The sequence below is a fragment of the Numenius arquata genome, chromosome 5, assembly GCF_964106895.1.
Source record: "Numenius arquata chromosome 5, bNumArq3.hap1.1, whole genome shotgun sequence".
Classification (NCBI taxonomy): Eukaryota; Metazoa; Chordata; class Aves; order Charadriiformes; family Scolopacidae; genus Numenius; species Numenius arquata.
In genome coordinates this window covers 13,656,963-13,682,455 of record NC_133580.1, presented here as the reverse complement: position 1 = coordinate 13,682,455, position 25,493 = coordinate 13,656,963, and the positions used below count along the sequence as shown (strand labels likewise).

Genomic DNA, 25,493 nt, shown 5'->3' with positions numbered 1-25,493 from the left:
GTAGGCTGGTCCTGGGAATTGATTGATGGGCTAGGAGGGGGCTGCGGATAGGGGGAAGGGTGGGCTGGATCTCATTGCTAACCCTTATTGAACAGGCTGTCACAAAGAAACTGCTTATTCCCCTGTGACCATTCTTTCATAAATGCCAGTTTATTCTAATGTTAAACATTCAGATGCTTTGGTTCCTTCCGTGATTCGACAGATTGAAGGGCTGACTTACTGGGATCTCCTTGTTTTCTGTTGCCAAAGGAAACCTCACAAGGCTCAGAGGTTTAATTCATTGCCAACTGGTGTTTGGATGAGTTTTTGTGGGGCTGAGTTGTGATTGCCATGCATCCCTTCAGCCCCAAGTCCCAATTTACTGCACTTTGAAAACTCCCAGGTGCAGGAGCAGACAGCTCTCTAGAAATGTGTTCCCTGCCCCCAGTAGTTGGATCCCTTTCAAAATGTGAGGACCCCTCCTACCCTCAGTCCCCAGAATCAATACAGATCTGGGTCAGAGGAGGGGGTGCTTCCCAAAAGCATCTGTCCTGCTACGGACACAGCCCTTGCATCAGTGTCGTCTTTCTCTCTGGATTGTGGCTCTGCTTGGCTCTAACCTATCCCTTTGCACTCCTTCTCTCCCATCTCCTTCCTGCTCAGCTTCAGATCTTTAGGGTTCACCAAACTATGGAACTTGATTTTGGACACTTTGACGAAAGAGACAAGGCGTCCAGAAACATGCGAGGCTCACGTATGAATGGGTTGCCCAGCCCCACTCACAGTGCTCACTGTAGCTTCTACAGAACCAGGACCTTACAGGCACTGAGTAATGAGAAGAAAGCCAAGAAGGTGCGTTTCTATCGCAACGGGGACCGCTACTTCAAGGGGATTGTATATGCCGTGTCCTCTGACCGCTTCAGAAGTTTTGATGCTCTCCTGGCTGACCTGACCCGATCCCTGTCTGACAACATCAACCTGCCTCAGGGAGTCCGTTACATTTACACCATCGATGGGTCGCGGAAGATTGGGAGCATGGATGAGCTGGAGGAAGGTAATTAGCATTGCTGCCTGGTGCAGTGAGGAGGCGGGGTGGGAAGGGGGCTGCAGCACTTGGGTCTGCCATTAAGGTCACATTTTCTCGGTGCGAGGGGATGCTTCTGCCCCTCTGTGCTGAATCTAACCATTTGCCTTCCCCTCCAGAACGGTGCGGGAGAGTGTGGTCGTGCCAGGGCTGACACCCCCCCCAGGATGTCCCCCAGCACACTCGCTGGGGTGCAGATGTGCAGCCAAAGGGGTGTGTCTTTCTCTTGGCTAGACATGGCTGTGTCCATTGCTTGGGGGGCTGTCTGAGGGTGTCCCCACGTCTGTCCAGGCTGAGTGGAGGGGGAGGGTCCCAGATGGGTGCAGGGGGTGGCTGAGGAGTGATGTGGGTTTCCCAGTGGGGTGTATGTGTATGAATGGAAAAGCAAGATGTGCTGGGGATTCATGTGGTGCGTGTGTAATGGGGGTGGGAGGGATTTATGCACTCTGGGTAGAGGGGTGTTTTGAGGGGTTTGTGCACAATGTGTGTGTATAGGGGTGTGGTCAGGGCTGTGCAGGGACTTGAGAGTGTGTGGAGTGGGGTGTTGGGGGTGCATGCAATGTGTATGGTAGATGCGTGGAAGGCAGGGTGTCAGAGGTTTTACAGTGTTTGGGGAGTGTGTGGAGGGGTGCGTTGGGAGTTTGCAGTGTGTTTAGAGAGAGAAAATAATGAACAAGGTGAGTGTATGGAGAAGGGTGTTTTGGGGGCATTGGACTTGGTGAAATTTGGGATTTGATACGTTTGTGGAGGAAGATGTAAGGAGGGTTAACTGCAGAGGAGGTGTTGGGATTCCTGAAGGGGGTTCATGTACAGGGTGTGTGGTAAGGTTTGTGCTGGGGGAGTGTGTGGAGGTGTGTTGGGCTGTGTGTGTCTAAGGGGGAGTGCTGGGGGGGTTCTTGCATAGTGATGTGTGTGGAGAGGGCATTGGGAATTCATGTGCTGCATCTGAATATGGTTCAAGCAGAGTCTGTATGGAAGGAGGTAAATTGAGACATTCAGATGGGGGTGTGTGTGTAAGGGGGTGTATTTGGGGAGTGTTTCTGTAGGGCCTGTGTGTGGTGAGGTGGATTGCTGTGGTAGGTCTGTGAGGGCGTGTGGGAAGGCATCCCCTGCATGGCAGGTCTGAGTGTGCAGGGGATGCTCAGGGCAGGTCTGAGTGTATCTCTGTATCTAGAGAGAGTGTCGGTGTGCCTGTTCCTCTGAGTGTCACTTGGACTATGGGATGAAGGATGAGTCAAAAATCAATTCTTCTGTCTGGAGGGGGTGGCCGGGGGGCAGGCTTGGTCCTGTGGAGCTCAGCTGCCAGCCTTGTCTGTGCCTGGGGAGCTCCCTCTGCAGCAGCGGGCTGCCACCATGGGTGCTATCTTTTTTGGAGAGTGTCAGGAGGACCCCCAGGATGAAATTGTTACATGGCCATTCCTGCCTCCTTGCCCAAGCCATGGCTGTGGGCAAGATCTGCTGGCAGTGCAGACGAAGTGGGGTGCACAGAGGACACCCACAGCCACCCTGCTTTTCTTTTCCCTGAGCAATTCAGATATTCTTTCTTTGTTTGGACTTGGAATATCCTGATTGCTCTGTGGCAAGAGGGGAGTTGCTCTTCCCTGTTGCCTGATGTTTTCCTTCAAGCAGATGACCTGACTGATTTGGTGACTATATAAAATCCATAAGGCTTTTGCCTTTAGTAAAAGACAATGAATGTGAGTGTGTGAGCCACTGAACTGCAGGGGCAGCTTCAGCAGTGAGTCATTGTGTGACCTTGACTAAAGCATCTCTCCCTAGAATTCATTATCTGTCAAGTGGGATACTCCTTTCCCCAAAATACTTTGTGGGGAAAAGCACACAGAATAAATATTGGTTTCCATAAAGGAGTTTTATTGGGAAGAAATTGCTGCCTTGCAGAGAGATGACGCAGTCCTAGTGGAGTTATTCTCAGCTCAGTTACAGCTGTCAAATGGAGGTGTGGCCTCCCTTAATTTTAGAGATTCTGCCATGTTTCATTCTGATCTCTTAATATGGACACAGCCTTTTTCTAATGGCAGCTCTCAGTCCTGCTTGTCTTAGGTTTTATGTAAATCTTCAGGAATAACTCCACAGGAGAAACTGCAGTTCTTTATTCTCCGTTGATATTCATCTTCCCTGTATATTCTTCCTGCTTTTTGTCAATGAAGTTAAGAAACCTTTAGTTGTTATACATGCTTTACATTGGGTTTTGCTGCAGGTAAGAAGGTACCTAGTTCTTGAAAATATTTTTTTACTGCTTAAGGTTCAGGCAAGAGATGCTGGCATTTGGATTCTGGCTTTGTTCTGCCGAAATGGTATCTGGAAACAGCACTGAAGAAGTGGCACTAAAACAAAAATAGGATTGTCTGTGTGGCTGTGTCCTCAGCAGAGCGTCATCTAGGAAAATACAATCTGAGCAGAGTGAAAAAGAACTCCAGTGTCTGAAAATGCAACGTTAGATCTGCATATTGCTATTGACAGTTTAATGATAACAATATTCCCATATTTCTAGAGATGACCTACGCATCTGTTGTAGAAAAGCAACCTGGGAAAGACATTACTTTTGTGGTAAACTATGCAATAAGCTTGGGTGTTTGTATAACTCTGTGCTAGGTACATGCATGGAAAAACAGAACTTCAGAGTAATTGGGCGGTGACATACAAAAACAGTACATACACAAACAGTATATGTTTGCCATATAAATTAACTTTCTGGTTGGACACTGAGAGTAACTAAACCAGTCCTAGTTGCTGTAATGTGGCTAACTTACTACTGTAATTTCCAATAAACAAGTAGAACCTAGGCAAAGAAGACATCAGAGAGTTTAATTGCAAAAGCTGGTGAGTTACTGATAATATTTCACATCACATTCTAAGTACTTGATTACTTCTGCATGATTTAAAAATGTGCTTATACGATATAGTCTGAATGTACTTCTGGAGAGTAGAGAACAATATTGCACAATAACAATATCCTTGAGACAGACATTTCATGTGAACAGAACCTGCCTGGTGTGCTGCCAACTAAATGGGTCTTGCAAATAAGCCTTTTGGTCTCCAGACTCAGACTTGGTAGTCTTTTCTTCCCTGGCATTCAGGGCTGTTCTCAAAAGGTTCTGGATGGATGTTTTACTTCCCAGTCTGTCCAAGATGGAACAAGTGAAGTCTCTCTTACTCTTTGATCACATCTGTCCTAGCTGCCAGTTGGGATGTGCCTCTTGGTTCTTTCCTGTACTGAACCTTAACGCCTGACATTTTAGAAGCCCACCAAGACTCTGTCACATAAGTGCTTTTTGCTTCTTGCTGAGTTCTTTCTCACCTGTTGCTGGCTGCTTTTTCCATACTGCCTCCTGTATCAGAGAGCTGTCTATGTCCATGTCTCCCAACGACCTTCTCTCAAAATCCATGTCTCTGATAATTTTAATTCTTCCTCCTTTCACTCATAATGGCCATCTTCCATCACTGTACTTGCTGTCTTAATCTTGACTGTACTTTCAGCATTCAGTTTTAATGTATTTGTAAATAATGTACATGCTGCCTTGATTAGGACTATTCCTCCTTAATCAATATGTTGGTTTAATGCAGTACAGCATCCTATTACTGCACTGTTACAGCTCATCCTGACTACAGGTAAAATGCTGACAGCATCTCCCACTTGTGTACTTTCTTGACTGAGTCAGGAGTGGATATCAGGCCCAAGTGCTACTGTCCATCATGGTTCTTTTAGTCAATAAGTGAATCTTTTGGAAAAGAGCACCAGATGATCTTTATTCCCTTTCATATTATAATTGGTTCTGGCGACCAAGGCTTTAGGAAGCCAATATACGAAGCTGCCTTTACAGATTACCAGTGAGCCACTGTTGTAACAGTTAACTCCGTGCCTTGTGCTGTGAGAAAACTTGATTTTTTTTTTATTTTTTTTTTTTTAGTATCTTTCATATTCATGTGCCATCTTTTCCATCCTTGCTCAAGCTGATATTAGAGCAGCTCACATTGTCATCTAAGTTGCTACTGAAACATAGTTGCCTTTGACATCTGGACAGGGTGGCTTGTTCCTTGGTTCATTTTGAGCCTCTATGTTCTTGTAGACGCATTGTGATGAGATGGCAAATTCTCCCTGACTCAGCTCTGATTGCTCTTTTTCTTTGAATGGAGGGCTTCATAAAAGTGGAAGCTCATGTTACGCATTGACTTCAACAGCGAAGATGGCTTAAGAAATGCTGTTCTTGGCCATGTGTTCCGAATTCAGGTTGCAACTTGCTATTCCCATTGTTCCACAGATGAGCTCTTTGTGGGACAAAAGTTTCTTTTTGGAGAGTGAGGGAAAGGCACAAGGCAAACTCCTGGCTGCTGAAGTTGTTGCAGCTCTGAGTTAACTTCAGTACTGGTGCAGCCTGGTTTGTTTCCTCTGCAGGGGGAGGGATGACACTTCCCCAGAAGCCAAATTCCCCACTTGTAAAGACTAGACATTTGTCACAATGTATTTAGAGGCATCAACCAAATGGGGCATCCTACTGTGCAAGGCACCATTTAAATGTGTAAGAAGAGAGCGCTCCTGCCCAAGGAAATTATGGTCTGAACACATCAAGGTGGAAGGAGTTAGTACTGATGAGGAACTGAGATGCAGAAAAGCAGTCTGGCTTGTTTGTCCTAAGTCCATAGATAAGGCAAAGATGGAAGTCAGAACTCTGAGCTTTCTTGTTCAGGTGCTTTTGTTCCCATCCTGTGCCTTTTTCAGGGTTTGGTCAGTGGTTTGGAGGTACTTCCATATTTCAAGTTTTTTATCATAAGTGGACCTTGGACCTGCTTTTAGTCAGCAGCTGATTTCATGTGAATTAAGCTTCCTTTGCTGTGTATGGTCAGGGTCAGAAATACATGTGGAAATAAACCCATCAAATACGAATATAACATGGATTAGACATGGTCAGTAAAGGCAGAAACACAGACATAGATTAAAAGCAGAAATTGAGAGGCTCAATATTTAGTCGAAGCTGTAGATCTCCTCCCTTCTGAGCTCCTGGTATGCTCAGGCTGTTAGGCAGGGCACAGGCCCCCTTGTGTTGTGGTTGGAAGGCCCATCCGAGGGTGGATTTATGCCCTTGTCCTGTGCTGCGCTACTTATCTGAAATTTTTTCTTGCCTCAGATTAAATATCAGAAAAAGCTGAATAGGATTTTTTTTTGCTTCATAGGGTTTCATTACAAATGTTCTTGGGCTGTAAGAGATATTCCAGAAAGTGTTTCCAAGCTTTTTTAATCCTGTCATGCTCTGGGGAATCTTTTCCTAAATCTTGTCCAAGAGTGTTTAAAAGTAATCATAGGAGGGGCTCCTCCCTGGAGCTCTACAGAGCCTGGTGTGTGCTGGGAGTAAGGAGTTTATAGGAAGTACGTTGAAATCTCCACCCAATGTGTGCATGCTCCAGTTTGCCTGGAAAGTTGAAATTTGTGTAGTCAAATACTGAAGTCTTGGTAACCTGTGGCATTGTTTTCTATGGCTGTCGTCCTGATAGTTTGGCTAATTACATCCTACATAACTTATCCATGTGTTTCTGTTTTATTCGGTCATCCTGGCGGTCATGCTAGAACTGGTGTCCCACCAAATCTTTATGGGCATCGTGTGATTTTGAAGGTTTGGTAATCATGCATTTCTTTCATTTTTTTCAACAGAACAAGAGGTGCTTCTCTCTCATGGGAGAGCTCCCTGTGGAAGAGCCAAAGGAAGGAAGCTCTTCCAGAGTTCATTTTGCCATGGTGGAGTAGGTCTTGAGGCAGAGGAAGATCCTTTTTAATGCATAAAGTAGCAAGAAGTTCACATATTTAAAACTAAAGGCCTGCTTTAACATTATGTAATGAACTCTGCAAGGTGATAAGTCTACTTAATTCCTATTGAAGTCATGGTGAATCCCATGAAAGATGAAAGCTGGGCACAGTAGCACTATCTTAACTTTGTGACAGCAGAGCTAACAACCAAAATAATTGACTACAGCCCACAGAGACTGTTTTTGGAATAACTGTTAGCAGTTACACTTTCAAAATGGCCTCAATCCAGCTTCTACGATTTTTCTCGCAAGACTTCTGCCCGCAGTTCATTATACTTGAAAACTTGCTGGTGCATGCTGAGAAAGGATAACTTTTTCTGAAAGTGCAGCCTGTCGTTTTTAGTATTGTCACAAGGAGCTGCTGTAAGAGGGTTGAAGGATTAGTGCTCATCTTGAGCTTAGAGTATCTCCAAGAATCCTTCTCTAAGGTAAGCCTTATCTTTGCTGAGATCATCCCTGCTTTGGGAGCTGAATAATCGCCTGTGCTTCTATCAAATTGGTAACACAGTCATGTGTAATGCACTTGTAGCCAGAGTAATGCAACGTGATACAAACCGTGACTTCAAATGGCAAATATGCTGATCATGACCTAAGGACAAAGGTCTACAGTCAGTCCATCTATTGCTAAGGGCAGGATGGAAGGAATAAATAAATGCCTTGGCTGGTTTGGTAGCATGATAGAAATTGTGACACCTCTGGCGCATACTGGCATGATGACAAATGCACATCATCCTGTGGGGCTTTGGCTTCGCAGCACAGAAAGTTCATCTTGCACACTGACCTGACACTGCACAAAAAAAACGTTGTCTTTAGCACCACTGGTGTCATGCCCATGGTGTGGTGTTCAGCAGCAGATTGGATCTTGCCAAGGTGATGCTTCTCGCTCTTACAAAAGCTTCCCGCCCCCAATGCATGCGGTCTTCGGGGCTCCCACTTGGGGTTTTATTTGGAAGTAATGACATGACTGTTCGTCATGCTTTCTCATAGCTTATAGTTGGATTTCTGCACATGTACACAGCTGCTTGCTGTCTAAAGACGTATTCCTGAAAATATTTGTGCGCAGTTTTTTATACTTAGGTCTGGGGAGCAATATAGTTCTTGGAGCTGTTTCTTTTGCTTTTGACAAAATACGATATCCACTTCCTCCCCTTTCCTTCTGTTATGCTGTTCACATCATCTGCAACTATGCTGTGTCTGTCAGTTACATTTCTCTGACTGGCAGAGTTGTACACCTGGACTTCTCATTATAGGCTTAGCATAGACAGATGTGGCAGAGAAACCAAGAAACCACCACTCTTTCTATGATAGCACTATTCTCCATAAGATTTCTCTCTTTTATGATCTTCTGGCCACAGTACACGTGCTCAAAGCCAGGAAAGTTCACAGTCCTTCAGCCCATGCTTGCCTGACCCTGCTTCTACCTCATGGTAAGGTTTAGGTAAAACTCAGCTATGGGAAGTGAAATAGCATGTGTTTCTGGCTGGCAAATGGTAAAAGGGATGTGCCATATGCCTCACTGAGGAACTTGAATGATAATTTTGCTATTATCTGAAGGCCATAAACTGAGTTTGGGAAGACATCAGTTGAAGTAATTTTTAAATTAAGGCTTCAGGTTACATCTTTAGATCAGGAAAGACGGAAAGAAAAGCTCCTTTTCCCTGGAGCTATACTGCTATAACTACAGAAATGGTGCTGAGAAGAGCTGCTATTCTGAACTGCTATTCTGAAGTGTCACTCCAAGCAAATTTCTGCTCAGTTTTAGAATTCAATACAATATTTTCTAGCATTTGGGTTAAAAGAAACAAAGTGAGAAAGGGCAGATTACATTTTCCACTTATGACTGTGAGCTTAATTTGAAAGGCCAGTGTATTTATATATGCACAACTACCTAATACCACATTTGTGGAAACAAAGCTTAGGAGGAGAGTATTGCCTTCGTGGCACTATTGCCTTCAGTGTATGCTGTTGTAAATACACTAGGCAGCTATGGTGTGCAGTGAAGAATTCCAAATGATTCAGATGGAACTAAGAGGAATAGTACTTTACCAAACAGACCAATAATCTCTTCCACTTACTTTAAAACATGAAATTTATGAACAGAAAATATGCTCCAACACCACACGTGTTTATAGAACACAGCACAAATATATGCTTTCTTTCATTGTGGCTTCTTCTATCCCAAAGTATGATGTAAACACAAATGAAAGTCAAGCCTTGCAACACTTCAGTGGCAGATATTGATACTTCTGTTTTTCAGGTAGAGAAGCAGAGGTGCAGGTGAGGTCAGGAGCTTCCACAGGGAGGCCTGGGGCAGGGGCGAGAAGAGTATTCAAATCACTTATTCCTAGTATTGCATTTAAACATAGAAATCCCTTTTCTCAAAGGATAATGCTACAGTTCTGTTGAGCACGCTTACAAAGTCTCTGCCGCCCAGGGATTATGGGCTTGGGAGGCTCAGGTTCTTAGCAGGGCTAATTCCCTGAGAGCATTTCAAACTCCCCTTGCTGCACTTCCTACTCAGTTGTGAAACTGGGTCTGTTCTGTGCTGGGTGTTGCTTGGCTGCAGCAGATGAATAAACCACAATTTATCACTTATTAATCAGAAAGATTTAAAGTATTCAGTGCTTCTGGAAAACAATCAATGTCTCCAGTGGGAATTATTTATAATGTATGGTACTCTGTGGGGTATCTTTATGCTTCTGTTGAGTCAGTTTCAAGAAGTGTAAGGCATTAAGGAGCTTCAGCTATTGATACTATACGGTCAGTTTATTGAGGGGTTTTGCTGACAGCATACATGCCTCAAATATAGACCTGTATTGTTTGTTCGAGCCAACAGAACCTCTTGGTGATCTTATTGCGTTAGTTTGGGATATACTAGTTGATAAAATGCCCAGTTGACAGTGTTCATCATGAACCTTGTTAGCTCTCTTCTCCCTTCTCTGTTTCTGTCTGGTCTTCGGAAGAGAAAACAGAATATCTGCTTTCTGTTGATAATGGTCATCTTATCCAGCTGAGGAGATGGAAAAAAGCTGCAGTTGGTGTAAGCACCACGAGTACACATCACTTTTTGGCAAACTGGGTACAAAGTTGGGGTTAAAAAAAAAAGTTAGCATCCTGCATCTTTTCTATGTCTGCTCATGACATCAAGACCTTAGCAGTAATAAGGACATAAATACTACACAGACCATTGTTTTAAGCCTATAAAGCCTTCTGTTTATTGTGTAACTGTTAGTAGTCTCACCATATGTTCTATGAAGGGATTGCCTCGGTGCTTCCATCAAAAATACAGTTTAGTCAGCAGAAGGATGGCTATATGAACACTATAGTGGATACACTACGTGCCTGGACCATAAAATTCTGTGGAAATCAGTGGACTATTTGGAAATCCATATTTATGCCTTTGCCAATTGGATGTGAAATCCTGCCCTAGAAATCCTGTAATGAAAGCCAGACTCAGATGTTGGGTTCAAAGATGTCCAGGCTCTGGAGTTCGCAGTAGGGAAGAGATAAGGAAATGCAGCCAGTCTGTTTATATGAAGAAGGATTTTTTTTTTTTTAATTCAAAATAACTAAATCTATATTTTTATTTCCAACCTATCATGATATTTGAAGAAATTCATTCTGTAAGATCAGACCAATAAAACACTGACAGAAACTCTGTAAGATCCTACAGATACCCATGTTATGCCTTCAGTTCCTATTAAAATTTTATCTTATGGCGAGACAAAAGCTTCTTCCTCTAGCAATGACTGACTCTCTTTCAGTGTGTCCTCAAGTGCTCAGCAGCCTGAGTCATTTCAGACTAGACAGCTACATTCCCTTAGGGATGTTGTTTTACTGCCTCATTCTAGTAATAACTCTTCTAGCATCCATCAGATTTGCAGGCGCAAAAGAAGATCCTACAAATCCTTTAAGGTTCTCTTAAAACTTTAGATAGGATCCTGTAAATTACAGACAAATTTTCAAACTAATTTTGGATGGGATAGGGAAGGGCTTTTTTGTGAATTACTAACAAGACTGTGTAACCCTTCTCTACTGTGTCTAAATTTGGATTTAATATATTTTTGGTTGGTACCAGCCATATAAAAGCAAGCAGTGGTATTTGGTGTAGTGTTTTGTCTCAGCTGCCACTAGGTCTGTCCTCTAATAAACTGCTGACACTGCAATGAATTATATTTGTTATGCCTGCTAGATTTATCAAAGCTGCTTTGGGTGGAGAGTATTTAGTACCAGATTTTCATTACTTTTCAGGCATGACACAAAAGGTACTTTGTGGATGAATGTTGATATCCTGTTGGCATAGGATGACAGACTGAAGTAGTAGCTAGGTCTGTAAAGATGGAGAGGAAGCTGGCAAATTTACAAAATAATGTAGGTGATTAAATGAATTTGGTGTTTAGGAGCTTTTAGACAGCTTAGTTATATCTTACCTAAATACCTTTATAACTCTCAACCCTTTTTAACCCCTGTTCATGTGACTGAGTGGTAGTATGTATTTGCTGATACAAGCTATGGCTGACCTGCTTACTTTGGGGAAATACTAGTCATATTTTAAATGAGCATAAATATAAAATTAAAATAAGCCAAAGCATTTTAATAACAAGCTTTCGTGGAAGTGCTAATGAAAGCAGTTATAAATGATTTACATGATTAATGGGGGGACATGTATAGTGTCTGTTTTTCAGCAGTCTTATGGGAATAACCGTATAATTAGACTGGTGTTCACTTCTTTCAAAAGGGGAAAGTTATGTCTGCTCATCTGACAACTTCTTCAAGAAGGTGGAATACACGAAGAATGTCAATCCCAACTGGTCTGTCAATGTGAAGACATCTGCCAACCAGAAAGCACCTCAGTCTCTGGCCAGCAGCAACAGCGCCCAGGCAAAGGAGAACAAAGATTTTGTTCGTCCCAAGCTGGTAACCATCATCCGCAGTGGGGTGAAGCCCCGGAAGGCAGTCCGTGTGCTCCTGAACAAGAAGACTGCCCATTCTTTTGAGCAAGTTCTCACCGATATCACTGAAGCTATAAAACTGGAGACAGGAGTGGTCAAAAAGCTGTATACCTTGGATGGGAAACAGGTAGGAGATTTTACAGATGTTATGTCTTTTGCTTTCTCTTATCTTTAGGCTTTGCTGACTCAGAACAATTCTTGAAGCCTAAAATTAACCTGAGATGATCACTGCCATCTGTTCTCTCAGAAGTCAGACTTCTCATGCCAGTGGTTAAGTTACTAAATTTTCACTGATATTAATATCAAGTAAAGAATGTAGCCAACCCTCTTGAGTGAAACAGATGCTCCATCCTGCACGCCAGCGTGCAGTGCGTGTCTTCCGGACTAGCTAAATAAATAACATGGGGAGTTCGGCTCACAGCCACCAGTTGATTTGGCTTTGAAGCAATTGCAAGAACTCTCAAGCTTTGGATTCACTAAGTAAAAATGTGTTGCTTGACTCTCCTTGCTTGCCTAAAATAAAGTAATTGATCCAAGCATGCTCTTCTGTCTAGCTCAGTAATTAGCAGGAAAAGAATGGAACTGTGTTGCATTTTCTTAACTAAATGCATGAAGAGATAACATGCAGAAACAGATTCAGGTCAAATATAATTAGTCGGTCATCATAATGTGCTTCATGTCTACATTTTCCTGGAACTGAAGGAAACATCTGTCTCTTGTTAGCAGCTACATAGCAATAAGCCATTTCATACTCCTGTATCTATGAAAACCTTTAAAGGAATGTGGAGGATAACTCTGGGGACTGGAAAGAGCTAGATTCTTCAAGGAAAAATCCAAGCTTGATTTAACAGTTCTGTGTCTTCTGTAACTGGGGGATGATCTTATTTTTGTCACTATTTTTCTTTCTCCAGATTCTGGAGTAAGTCAGCACAGCTCTTGTGTGGGTGTTGGATGCTGGCTATTCTAGGGATGGATGCTATTGCTTTAAATTAACTCTTTCCTATTTCTGGAGAAAATTATTCAAACACTGGCTCTCGAAATACTGTGCCAACCCTAGGCAATGTGTCCAACTAACATGCAGACTTTATATGAAAATGATCATCCTTCATCCTTCCAATCCCAAATATAGGCTCATAAAGTGTCCTGCACAGTCCAGGTGCAGAGAGCTGAAAGTAGCATGTCACTCTAACCTGTCTGATAGTCTTGCTTTGTACCAACCACTGTAAAATGCAGGTTAGTTTAGTGGCTGCTTCTATCTTCAGATATACAAAAATCTCATCTGCCTGTCAAAGCTTTTCTTTTCCACTTGTCTCAACCCAGCACTTTTTCTTCACGAAATGTATAGTTTATACGTGACTGGGTGACTTTTCAGCTAGACTGTCCATAGATAGAGTAGCATGCTGTAAATAAGCAGTGATACAGGGAGTGATGTACTGGAAACCTTGGAAGCGGCTGGGGGAAGAGAAAGGAGAGTCAAATGATCCATCCTCACTGAGGAAATCCTACATGGGCTCAAGACCATGCATTTTGAATCACAGCAGCTTTACAAAGGTTGCTAGTAGGCAACTGCAAAGAAATCAGTTGCCTACTCATGCTGACAGACTTCTGTTGCTCTGACAGTTGTGAATGAGGATCTTAATCTGAACCTGTAAATTGCCTCCATTCTTTGAGAATAGCCAGCATTGTGGAGGTGAGGTGTTGCTTTGGATGGTGTGCAGAAATACGGATGCCCCAGGAGCTTCTATCAAACTGTTCCCTTCTCCACCTTTTAGCTAGTTACAGGAGGAAGTGGTGTTTCCTCTCCACCTCTGGAGAGCAAACCAAATCAGCTCATGAACTGGATTGAGCTTGTGGCACTGGACCATCCTGTGAAATTGTGTTAATTCCTAAGTGGGGATCTGGGACATGCTGCTTGCTCTGAAGTTACAGATTGCTGGAGTAGTGCTGCTGTGGGGTAGACTGCAATCTGTCATTGGAGTGGCTGCCTTGCATGGGGCTACAGCCGAGTAAGGGGTACAAAGATCTATGTAATTTAGCAATTCCTACTGCAAACTGTTGTCCGCAGTGGACAGCACACCATACATAACTCTTCTTGAATAAATAGATAAAAGGCAACCTTGTTTTCCTCATGTCAGGCCCTGATACCTGTACAGTGACTGGTGCCTTAATTCAGCACTGTTGTTTTGACTGGGGCAATCTGACAACTTCACCATCACTTTTTGTTGCAGAAATATGGTTTCAGTAAAGTCTGAGTAAAGATATCACGTTTAACTTCTTTTGCTGACTTTATAATTCACCATTTTATGAATTGTGATATTTCATTGTGTGTTAGAGACGACACCACCAGGAGTTTCACTGTATGCAAATGTACATGCAGTATTGCAGTTATTGAAAAGAGTGAGATATTGTGATTTGACAATAATGGAATGTTTGATATTTGTTTGCTGCATCAATTACTGTTGAAACTTCCTGAATAGCAAGCCTGGTTCACTTTGTTTTTATTACAAGGTTCAACTTTTTTTTTTTTAATCTAAGTGTATTTGAAATTTTCCACCTATATGTGTTCTTAGTGTTGAAGCTAGAACTAGAAGCTTCTGCTGTGGGTGCAGTGTTTGCCATTAGAGTTTCCATGGCATACTGCTCCATAAAATCTGACCACCTGACATGATATTAGAGGTTTTTGCATGTCTGATTCTGGCATTAGAAAGAGATTCGAATGCCTAATTCTGACAAACAGTACTTTATTTGCAGGAGAAAATATTCACGCAAAAATGCAAGCTGCTCAAAGCTGAAAAACTGACAAGAATCCTGACAGTCTGTCTCTTTCAGTGTCATCAGAGGCAGGTTACTCCCTCTGTTGTGAAATGATAAAATTTACAAAAGGAATGTACAAAGGAAAATCATCCTTCCTCAGTCCGTGAGCTGTAACTTAATGAGGGAAGATGATTATTTTATTTATAGGCATTTCCATGGTGCTCATCAGTAGAGTAATCAAGATGCTTTAGAAGTACAGATAGTAGTGGCAACGATAGTGGTGTGTAAATAATTACATTTCTATGCACTGCAGACCTGCTGCATTTGGAGTGAGAAAGCAGTTAATTGAGAGCTGGATGGGGGGGTGTCAATGGTGAGGTTAGTTTTTTTAATGAAAATTGTGTTTCATTTTATATCTTGGGTTGTCTGTACAAATATGGCCTTTTTGAAACTACTTAATTAGTATCTTGTGTTTTAATAGTTCATTTAACTTGGTCTTACAAATAATTCTCATGCCTCGTGCCTTGTCTGTCCGTACTTGAGCTCCTTTCCTCCTTGGAGCATATCATCATCTCTTGATAAACACCTGAGAACTCAAAAGGGGTTTCAAATTGTTGACCAAAAATGAGTCATGATAGAGAATCACAATAGAGATTTAACTTTTGAACTTTCATGGCCGTATAGGAAGTGCTATAGGTCAAAGAATTCAGTGCATTAAATAAATACTGTAGTGGATCAAATTCAGCACTTGGTGTCATGGCTGCAACTGCTCTTGTGTCAAGATGTGTAATATATAATTAATATATACATGGTGCCTATCAAATTTTACCTGATCTGTGGATCATGTTGGAAAACAGTTATTTTAGTAGATTCTTTCTCTTAGTTATATCCAGTGTGCCAAATGAGTCTGGATTCCTGGGAGCGCTGGCTACTTTGTAAATACATGATGACAGTTTCTGCCCTATGTTGTTAATAAACCAAATTAGCAAATAGAATTTGAGACTGTAGATGAAGTTGCATTTGGATATTTTGAACACAGTAGTCTGAACTAGATTTTGCAAATGTTGTATAGATTTACTGTCCTGTTTGTGCTTGAGCTTCTTTCTTATCATGGTGTACTATAAGTAGGTGTTTTTCTGGAAAAAAGGAGGCTGTTTCATCACTGACAGCCCAGTGCCCATCTTCTGCTTTCTGCACCTTGCTTTGTAAGTGGTGTCTGTCTGCATTCATTCCTGCTTTTAAGAAATGACCTGTAGAAGCTAATATCTTCTGTACACGCTGAACTTCTCTTCTACTGTGCTGTCTTGTATTCCGAAGTTGTATTCTGTGAGTTGTTCAGAGAGTATACAAAGAGATGTAGTAACAAAAATCAGTTCCTTTTTTCTGTGATTGGCTGAGTGAGTGATACTCTGGAGTGACCACAAATTCATCAGGCATGTTCAGTTGTACTTTAGCATTAAGATATTTTCTGGTATGGAAAATTCCTTCTGCTTTTTCTCTAGCTGATGTATTGCCATATCTTAATTAACTAAATACCCCATTTTGTGACCCATCAATTAGCATCACCAAATAAGCAGAATAAGGTGCTGCTCAGATGGAGAGCTTGTATACTTCACTTCCACAGAAGTATAGATATTCTGCTCAAGCAGGGAACTGAATGGTTTTTTAGCCATAATAACATGCAGTGATCTTTTCTGGACTTTGAAATCTTCAAGCACAGGAAGAAGTCACACATGTGCTATTCATTGGCTTTTACCTAGCCCAGGTAAAGTGCTTCTGTTCCATCTGAGTGTTAGCTGTCTCATCAGATGAAATTACATACATTTTCATATGTCAGGGCATTTGTGACTCTGCTCCCAAAAGAATTTCTAGTCTTAATAAATTGGACCGGTCTAGCAGTCTTTGCTTTGAGAAGGATTTCATGTGGCAGGTGATGAGTGAAGTTCATCTCTCTGTTTGCAAAGCTGATGCAAATGCCTAGGAGGCCATCCCACCTTTCCTATCCAGAGAAGAAGTTGCCATTTCATTTTAGATGACTTGAGGGAGGGCAGCAGTCACAGAGGGAGAAGCAGGATGACTAAGATCACAACAGGTTAAAGGTTGGGACTTTGGGATCAAAGCCAACAAAGTAGCTGATAAAGCAACTCCTAGTACTGCACTACTAGTAAAAAGCTCCCTCAGATGCATCCATACAAGTTGCACAGGAGAAACCAACCAAACTTTGGAGCTGCTGTACCGATTTTAAGATGGTATTTGGAAGCAACTTGTAAAAATTTCATTGCTCAAGCATCAATGCTAGCAGTGGACCAAGCTCTGCCAGGGTAGTGTAGCTCTGTTGATTATATTAATGAAATTGTATCAGTGTGACATAGAACAAGGTTTATACCAAAATACACCAATGCCTCCAACAGCTGTAATCTGTAATTGATGCTCAAGAAGAAGGTGAATACCTCCATGATGTACCTCGTAACATCTGCATTGCTGAAAGATCAGAGGGAAAATATTCCCTCTAGAGCCCTGGAGATAGTTAACTTACACCCTGAGGCATGAGATTGAAGGTTACAAAGCAAGCAAATTGGTTTGCGTTGTTACTCATGTTGAGGGGTAGGATGTCAGAAACTTTGTCCTTCTGAGACTTCGTAATTGAGTGCCTTTTGGATACTGAAAAACTGCATTGAAGTCACGCCAGAACAAAGCAGTTTCATGTACTCATGTAAAGCTGGGATCTAGCCCCAAAGCAAATGGGAGGGAAGAGTAGGAGATGGGTGCAAGTGTGTTTTGTATCCTACCTCCTGTAAAAGGCTCTGAAGCAGCTAATAGGTGTTAATAGGGGAGAGGTGAGTCCCATCTTCCCTCCCTGCTGAGTAAAGCTGTAGCAATAAAACTGTGTCTGTTTGGCATCTTTTTCTCAGTCCTTTCTTCTCAGTGCTTCTTGTTAACTGCTGGGATTTGGCAGGCCTTGCATAAATCTCCCACTTTGATAGGACAGATTTGGATCGCAAGCAGTAGCAGAGGAATTGTGCAAGCAGGATCCTTGCCCATAGCCACCTCCCTGATGGACCACTTAGGGTGAGAATTTACTTCCAGCTTCACTCCTCATTGCTTTTGCAGACTACTCTGATTTAGGGTGTTTGCATGAGATTATTTCTCTCTAGCAACCATGTGTCATGCAAGGAAGTGTAGTAATAATGTATGGGCTGAAGAACTTTTGAACCCAAGTCACTTACATCGCCAGACAACATGGCCTAGTTCTCTATCTTTAGGGAGCTCTTAGTCTAAGCTGGAAATTCAGCATTGCCTGATTCATGCAATGACTAGACACTAACACAGACAAAACCAATTAGTCTGCAGGTATCCCTCAAGGATTTTATCATTTGCTAGAATGAACAAGCCAAGCTTCCACAAACGTGTATCTAAGTACTTATGATAAAATATTCAGACGACTTTCTAAGATGTTATTCAGAACCCTTATGGTTTTATTAGTTTCTGTTTATTTAGGTCTGGGAGCCACAGAATCAGGTTGAAAAGGGAGCAATTTGGAACACTGAATCTTAATTCCTGTAACTGTTAAAGCAGAAGAAGTCTGATCCAGCAGCTAAAGTCTTGATCAAATTTGTTCTCCTGTTAGCACTGAGAATGTCCTGGATGCTATCAATGTGGTCTCCAATCAGCTCCCCAAGGCATGTGCGGAGCAAGGGGAAACAGAGGAGGAGACCATCGTCTTGCAAACTTTGGCGGATGTTTTGCCATTGCTTTGCCTGTGGGTCGGGTTCTGGAGGATGTGTCCTGCTTCCGCCTGCCATCCGGCAGGGCTTTGGCGCTGTGTATTCATTGACATTTTGTTCTGCAAATACTGGATAAACCTGTGGTGAATCTATTGTCCTCTTAAGGCAGTGAAGCTCCAAGTCCAGAACAGGCTTCAGAGTTGCACTGCTGCTTGCTAAATATTGTTGATCTTCTAGAAGAACAAGCCTTGCTAGTAGACACGTACTGACCAAGATCCACATGAACACCTGCTACTTGTGTCACAGATGGCAGGCTGTCAAAATTATTGAAAGATGCAGTCAGGTCTGACCTGGTGACCTAGAAGTACGTGGCCCCTATTACTGAATCCTGGTGCTATTCACACCCTGAAAGAGACGTATGCTAAAAATTCAGTCTTCCCCAGCATCTTTATTTTGGCAGCTCTTTCTGTCATACGGAATGACATGTTCCCTTTTCTCCCAGAATCCCAGGAGAGAAGAGGATTATTCACTGTAGTGCCACAGGGTTTATCTAGGAATAAATGGGCTGAAAATGAGCACGGGAAATTAGGCTGAATATCAGGAGTGGAGACAGGCCAAGGAAGCTTTGTAGTTTTTTCCTTTTCTGGTTTGTACCATCACATGAAACTAAGTTTCTCGTTCCCTTTTGGGGCTCAAGCAGAAATCCCACCAGTGTGAATGGGAGTCCCTCCCGCTCTGAGAGGGAGCGGGTTGCCTTGAGTGTATCCTGAGCAAGTGTCTACATCAGTGCATGGACTCCAGTAAACATCTTATTTCTTTTTATCATGTAAAATAATCAAATACATATAGTTTCCCTGTTTGTAATGGGGAAATGTCTTGCTTATTCTGGTGCGCCAGGGTCCTCAGGCTGTGAGTGGCATCATGTATAGTATATTTGCTCATATCTCCCTACCCTGCAGTAGCTCACAGAGTGTGCAAATACTCCCCTGAGTTTACCTGGTGTGAGACACCTTGAGAACCTGACGGTGGTTGGTGCCATATTCCACATCCTGTTGCAAGTTCTACCTCTTCTTCTTGTCTGCCTGAAACCAATTCTTCTCTTCTCAGCTCTTACTGGCCTTTGATCAAAAACCCGTTTTCACTCAGTAGCAGATAATTTATGAAACAGCTCATACTTACACTCTTCTTTAGGAAGAGCCTGCACTAGATGTGGGTAAAGGCATACAGCATAACGACAGAGACTGATGAGAAATAGTGTGACAGAGCTATCATCCAGCACAACAGTATTTCCTTCCTTCTTGTCCCTGAAACTGCCCATGGAACTGAACCAGTGATTCTTTTTTGTATGTAGTATGTGCATCTTGATAGAGCTTAAGTGTTAAGGAAATAAATCCTTGTTGCAATGGTCCCAGACTGAGCGTGAGAGGCTGTCAAAAGCCTCTTCATCTTGTCTTTTGAATGTGACGCCAGTGTCATTCAAAGGTGTCTGTATGGGACAGTAAGGAAAGGAGTGATAGCTTTGTACAGATGTACAGAGGATAACAGCTTCCATCCACCCTCTGGTCTGCCAGGGATGACAAAAGATACTGGCACAGAAATGTGTGCAATAGAAGTATGTCTAAAGGAGTTGAGGAGAAAAAAAAGTTGGATCAAATTCATCCAGATTTTCAGAATAGGCTAAGGGAGGCCTGCATGTGTGGGGAAGTGCGAAGACAGGCCATGAAAGCTGAGGGCTATTCCAGCTTGTGTTCAGGGCTTCTCTGGCTGTGGCAAATTGATTAGCATACAGAGCTGGAATTGCCGGCCTGCTCTTGGAGATTTGCTTAGCTCTGAATTAAAACTGAATAGGGAAAAATAAGCAAGGCTAATAACCAGAGCGTTCACTGCTCCAAGCTGTAAGACACACCCTCTCCCCTGCAAATGTACAGCTAGTCCTTTCTGAATTAATAGACATAGTTCTAGTTCCCTGGTTAACAGCAAGCAGTGTGTGTATGAGTATATGCATCTGTATAAATACATTTTACTAAGTGTTACAGAACACAATTCTGCAGCTCAACTGTCTAAGCAATCTGAACTGTCCTTTTAGTTAAAGGATCCCAGGGACTATTGCACTATGACAGTGACATCCTCAAGTCGTATTAATTTTCTTCTGCTATTGTAATAACTCAAAGGCATTTTACTGGAGTCTTTAACTGCACTTTGAAGACGTTTTCTTACTTTTGAATTATTCTTTGAGGTAAATGAAAATCTCATTATCATTAGCAGTTTTTAAATTATCCAGATATTCTAAAATAAATGGAAAATTTATATGTGTTGGCTCATGATGCTTTTCTCTCATTTCGTCTTAAAAAATACTTCAGATCAAGGATTTTTCAACTAGAGTGGGTGTAAGATATAGCCTGCTTTTTAAACTAATTCGTTCTTTTCTTTTTCACTCAAGTGGGGGACTTAGTTATGAACAAAATGGACAAAAAACAGACATGGTGAAGATGAGATAATATGCACCATTCATTAGAAGGATTTTTCCGGGGGATTTTGCTTCACTCGGAATTGGCGTGAGGGGTCAGTCCTTCCAGTCCTCCAGGTCTGCGCTCTGTTATCCATAGTACAATGAACACAATGAGCTTTATTGGCTCTACAGGAATAATTATGCAGCCACTGAGCCTGCAGGGCAGCAGGGGAGAGCAGGACTCTAGGCTCCTTCCTTGCGCTCCCCTACCCTCACCATCTGCTCTGTGCTGCTTATCTGGTATTCAGTCCCCTGCGGCTGCCAGCGCCCACAGCTCTGGTTCTGCTACTGCCTTGCTGTGGACATCACTCCCTGCTTGTGATGGACCAGTTCAAGCCACCACATGAAACACTTAGCTATGCTAAGTGTGCTACTGGAAGGACAGCTTATGGCTACAGATGTCTGTCTTTTATTTGGGTTCTCTGAACAGGAAAGGATAATCAGTTTAGGAAAGCATCTTGTGGTGCATGCATGTTTCTGTGAAAGAAGCATTTCTTCAAACTATTGCTGTACTCCTACGCTCTTGACATAATCTCTTGTGCCCTTCCTCATCCCATCATGCTCATAATGTTGCTGAAAGAGGGAACAGAGAGGCCAGGAATGGTGACTAATGGGTGTACCTGTTCACCTCTGTATGTCTGATGGTGAAAGTACACTAGGAAACTCTTTCACCTTGCTGATTGATCTATAATAGAACAAATCAAATCATGGATAGGGGAGAGCCAGTGGACATTTGGACTTTAAAAATCATGAGGAAAGACTCCCTCAAGAATCTATTAAGGAACCTGAAGTAGTGCTAGGAAGGGAAAACACTATCACAGATGGGAAACGAGTTTATAAGGAACCAGGGTAGAAATCACTTTTCAGCGGAGTAAAAATTAATATCAAGATACAAGTGGTGTTTACTGTCATCTTGAGTGATCTGGATGTGGAAGTGCTCGGTGAAGATGAAGAAAGAATTATTGTAGTAAAGAAACTTGGGAGACAAGTGAGAGACCTACCGAGATGAACAGGCAGTGTAACGGATGATCGTAAGTGCAAAGCACTACACTAGTAGAAATTGCTCTTATATTTATCTTTTAAATAAAAAATAACTGTGCTGCAGTGAGGATTGGTCTTGATGAGGCAGGCTAGAAAGAATATCTTAGCACAGAATCAAAACAACATGCTAAAGCATATGGTACGCCTTCAAAATTCAGACAGAAAGGAACAGCTTTTTAAAATATTGCTGTATTACATTTACCCTTCCACTTCACCTCTCCACACTCACAAATGTGTCTCAGAATATGGAAGTAAATAAGAAGTTTCTCCAACTACTATGCTGCGCTGTAGCCCTCTGCAACCCTCCCATCTTCTCTTGGAGCAGGTAGAAGGGGTGGGGAAGCTTATGCAGGTGCTTGGTGCCGCATTAACAAAAGGGCTATGCTATAACTGGGACTTTGGTGAAACACATGTGGGTTACAAGCGGTCAGAGCAGTGTATATTATGGTGTGTTTAGTGCTATATAACCCAGGCTTACATGGCTCTCCGTGGCTTGGTATGGTTTGGTGCCTGCAAGTATGAAACTGGGAGTTTGCCTGTGGCTGGGATTCACTTCCTTTGGAGGTCCAAGGTGTCTAGTTACACAAAGATGTTGAGAGAAGCTGTAGCCGTAGCTCTACAGATGGGGAATACCCTAACTTTCTGGGGACAGGTGACACAACATCCCACTGCATGGTGGAACATTTCAAATGGGTTTGTCAAAAGTGCATGGAATGATCCTACTCTTTACATTAGGAGCACAAATGCTTGTAAAAGTCTTGCTCTTAATGTGTATGGACTTGTCCGTTCTTCAGTCAGGTGTGTTGTATAGCCATTAATTCAGGATTTGTATCTTCTATCAACTGCTTCTTTGATATGTCTAACTTTTGCACTGTCTTTATATCTACAAAATAGTATCATTGGAGTGGAGAGAAAAATTACACCTTTCACCCTTCTTCCATACCACCCAGTATTTATAAGAGCTTATGAAGTATTTTAGTAATGGAAACAAATGAAAATGCAGTGCAGCCATTTCAACATTGTCAAGAATTTTAAACCTAGCAGATATATTATTTGGGGACAAATCCTGAGAAGCATTTGCAGAGAAGAAAAAATCTGTTTGAAACCTTAAACCTGAGCAGCCTTCCATCTTGGGGCTCAGCTCTCCAGAAAGGCAGTAAGAGGACTAAACTTCCGTTTCTCAAATGTGCACGTATCAGGAACCTTATCAACTGCTGGCAGGCTGCAGGATTACATGTAAATTAAGTGTATCAAAGAGTCGAGTTAGCCAACATTAGGAGCTAAGAATGTTATTCTTGCCTACTTGAAAGCCCTTCATAATGGATTAGAAACAAGAACTTACATCTCTTAATACCAGTTGAAAATTGAAGCATCTTTTTGCTTCTAGTGAATTTTAATGCTTTGAGAGTAAATGGTACTGGGGATTTCCTTCATTTTAGACAACCCTAGTCACAGAGGGTTGCAAAATGATGTGTACATTTCAAAATCAAAATGAAAGCCATAAGGCTGGCTGAATTTTGTGTAAGACTCTCGATAGAGTTGTTGGCTAATGTTATTTTTAGCACTAAGGCAACAGAGATCTCTACAATCTTGTCATTTCTTGCAGTTTTAAAATGGAGAACAGCTTTTGAAATGCCTGCTTCTCCTTGAATTTTTATCCATATCATGAGCTTCTTCATAAAGTTTTTGCACTGCTTTTGGCAGCAGGTTGTGATTTAATGCTAAACAGTGCAGAACTGCTCCAGTTTGCACTGTTTCTGCAGAAGGATTTTTCTTTCAAAAAATAGATGCTGGAAAAAATGCCATCTGATCCTGACATTCATTGTTTGCGTTGTTTCCAGTTGCATGTGTGAAGTGTTCAATTTGGAGTAAAATGGACAGTGAACAAGGAAATTTGGAGTAAAATGGACAGTGAACAAGGAAAAATAAAGTTGGGCCAAAAGTGGATACACTGAGCACTAATTTACAGATCTCATAATATTTAATATCGGTGAAAACCAACTTGTTTTTTTTTCTTCTAAGCATAGCTCACCAAAGACTTCCTCTCAGAACCAGAAGGTGGTAGTTGCTACAGGAAATAGCTTATGTCACAGGTGAGAAGCAGCACGCTTCAGGTATTCAAGCAGCAAGAGTGGGGCTCCTGGCATCAGTCCTAGATCCAGCTGCACTGGGTGACCCAGGTTAAGGCAATTAATTTGATGTGTTCAGACAGGTGTGCCTCAACACATTTAAACTCATAGGGAAGCTGAAATGAGTCTGCCAATTTGTCTTTAATGTTCAAGTTTGAAAAGTTTTCACACATCTTTCTTCTAGCTGTTTTTTAGTAAAACAGAAGATGACTTGTTTGTAACTCGTACTGCAGAGAGATGGAGGGGTGATATTGGCCAGGGTTTCTCAATCCTTTTTTTTTTCCAAGCACTGCCTAGATTCTGTAGGAAGAATGTCAGTTACCCATTTCTAACAGTTTTCTAACAGCTAAAATTGCTATACCAATCAGTAAAACATAGAGCACAGTTTGCATGTTCATGTATCTCTCCATTTTTTCCCCTTCCCATTTTACTCATTCCCTGCTTGTGTGCATGGGGATTTGCCTGTTTGCTTTGCTTTCCTTGCCATATTGTTTCAATTATCAGACAATCTTTTTTCACCTCCACTTGACTTATATGTGGGTTTGACTTACAACTGGGACAATATAGTCATTCTGGCAGCTGTATTGTGGACCACCTTCTGCTGCTTTTTGGACCACCAGCTAAGATTGATGAAGAATACTAAGTCTCAATAGCATCATAACAGACTCAATCCCTCTTCTTTTCATTGCATCTGGATATCACATACAGGATACCTGGGTTTAGTACTCTAAGGCTCTGGCTTCTAAAACAAATTAAGTGTCCAGGTTCTGCCCCTCAGCGGGTGAGATCCATTGAGGATGATCTCTTCTTGTCTTTGGTGCCACATTTAGGCAGCAGACAAAGCGGAGATTGATTCAGTCCCAACCTTTATGCCCTTCACATGTGCTTCCTTTCCATAAGTCATGCTTTCACTTCTTTTTTGCAGTCTGGCAGCTGCAAGGGCTGGTTGCTTGGTGACGCTCTCAGCAGCACAAAGAGCTCTCAGCTGGGAGGCCAGGTCTGTCCGCCACAAACAGCTGGGATAATTTTATTTATCTTTCTCTTGTTCCTGTTAATTGCAGGGAGCTGAATCAAAGTCAACATAATAGAAAAGGGAGCACCAGCAGAAACTATTTATGGCTTCTTTAACATCCACCTTTTTCTCCCTGAGTCAGGGAAGTGACAGCATGTGCCAGAAGTGCCCATTATTTCAGAAATGCAGGAATAAAATTAAAAGGCATGATTTCCTCTTCTGGCTCAGGCAGACTGTTACCAGGTCCTACATAAAAGAAACATGTGAGACTGGGTTTTGGATTTATGAACCATTTTTCCTTAATCCAATGTATGACTGCCTACCTGTTCATTCTTTGTAATAATTGTATGCTGAGCAGGTTGTATCTACAAAATAGCTATTAATGACTTCTCTTCTACCTCAGAAGGATACACTGCTCCTCAGACTTTGTGCAAGATAGAAACAACAAAGAACTTCCAGAGGTGAAAGCGTTGTGATTTAATGATCTGGGC

At 42.1% G+C, this 25,493-nt stretch overlaps 1 protein-coding gene across 2 annotated transcripts in view; it reads left to right on the top strand.

The window, feature by feature from the left end:
* Positions 1-666: 666 nt before the first annotated feature.
* DCX (doublecortin) overlaps positions 667-25,493 on the top strand; it is a 73,240-nt gene continuing 48,413 nt past the window's right edge. The window contains exons 1-2 of one of the 2 annotated variants that reach the window (XM_074147577.1): positions 667-1,033; positions 11,619-11,959. In XM_074147577.1, the coding sequence (XP_074003678.1) occupies positions 670-1,033; positions 11,619-11,959 (705 nt within the window). In that variant the 5' untranslated portion in view covers positions 667-669. The remainder of the gene's footprint in view (positions 1,034-11,618; positions 11,960-25,493) is intronic. The other variant, XM_074147576.1, reaches the window with a different exon arrangement.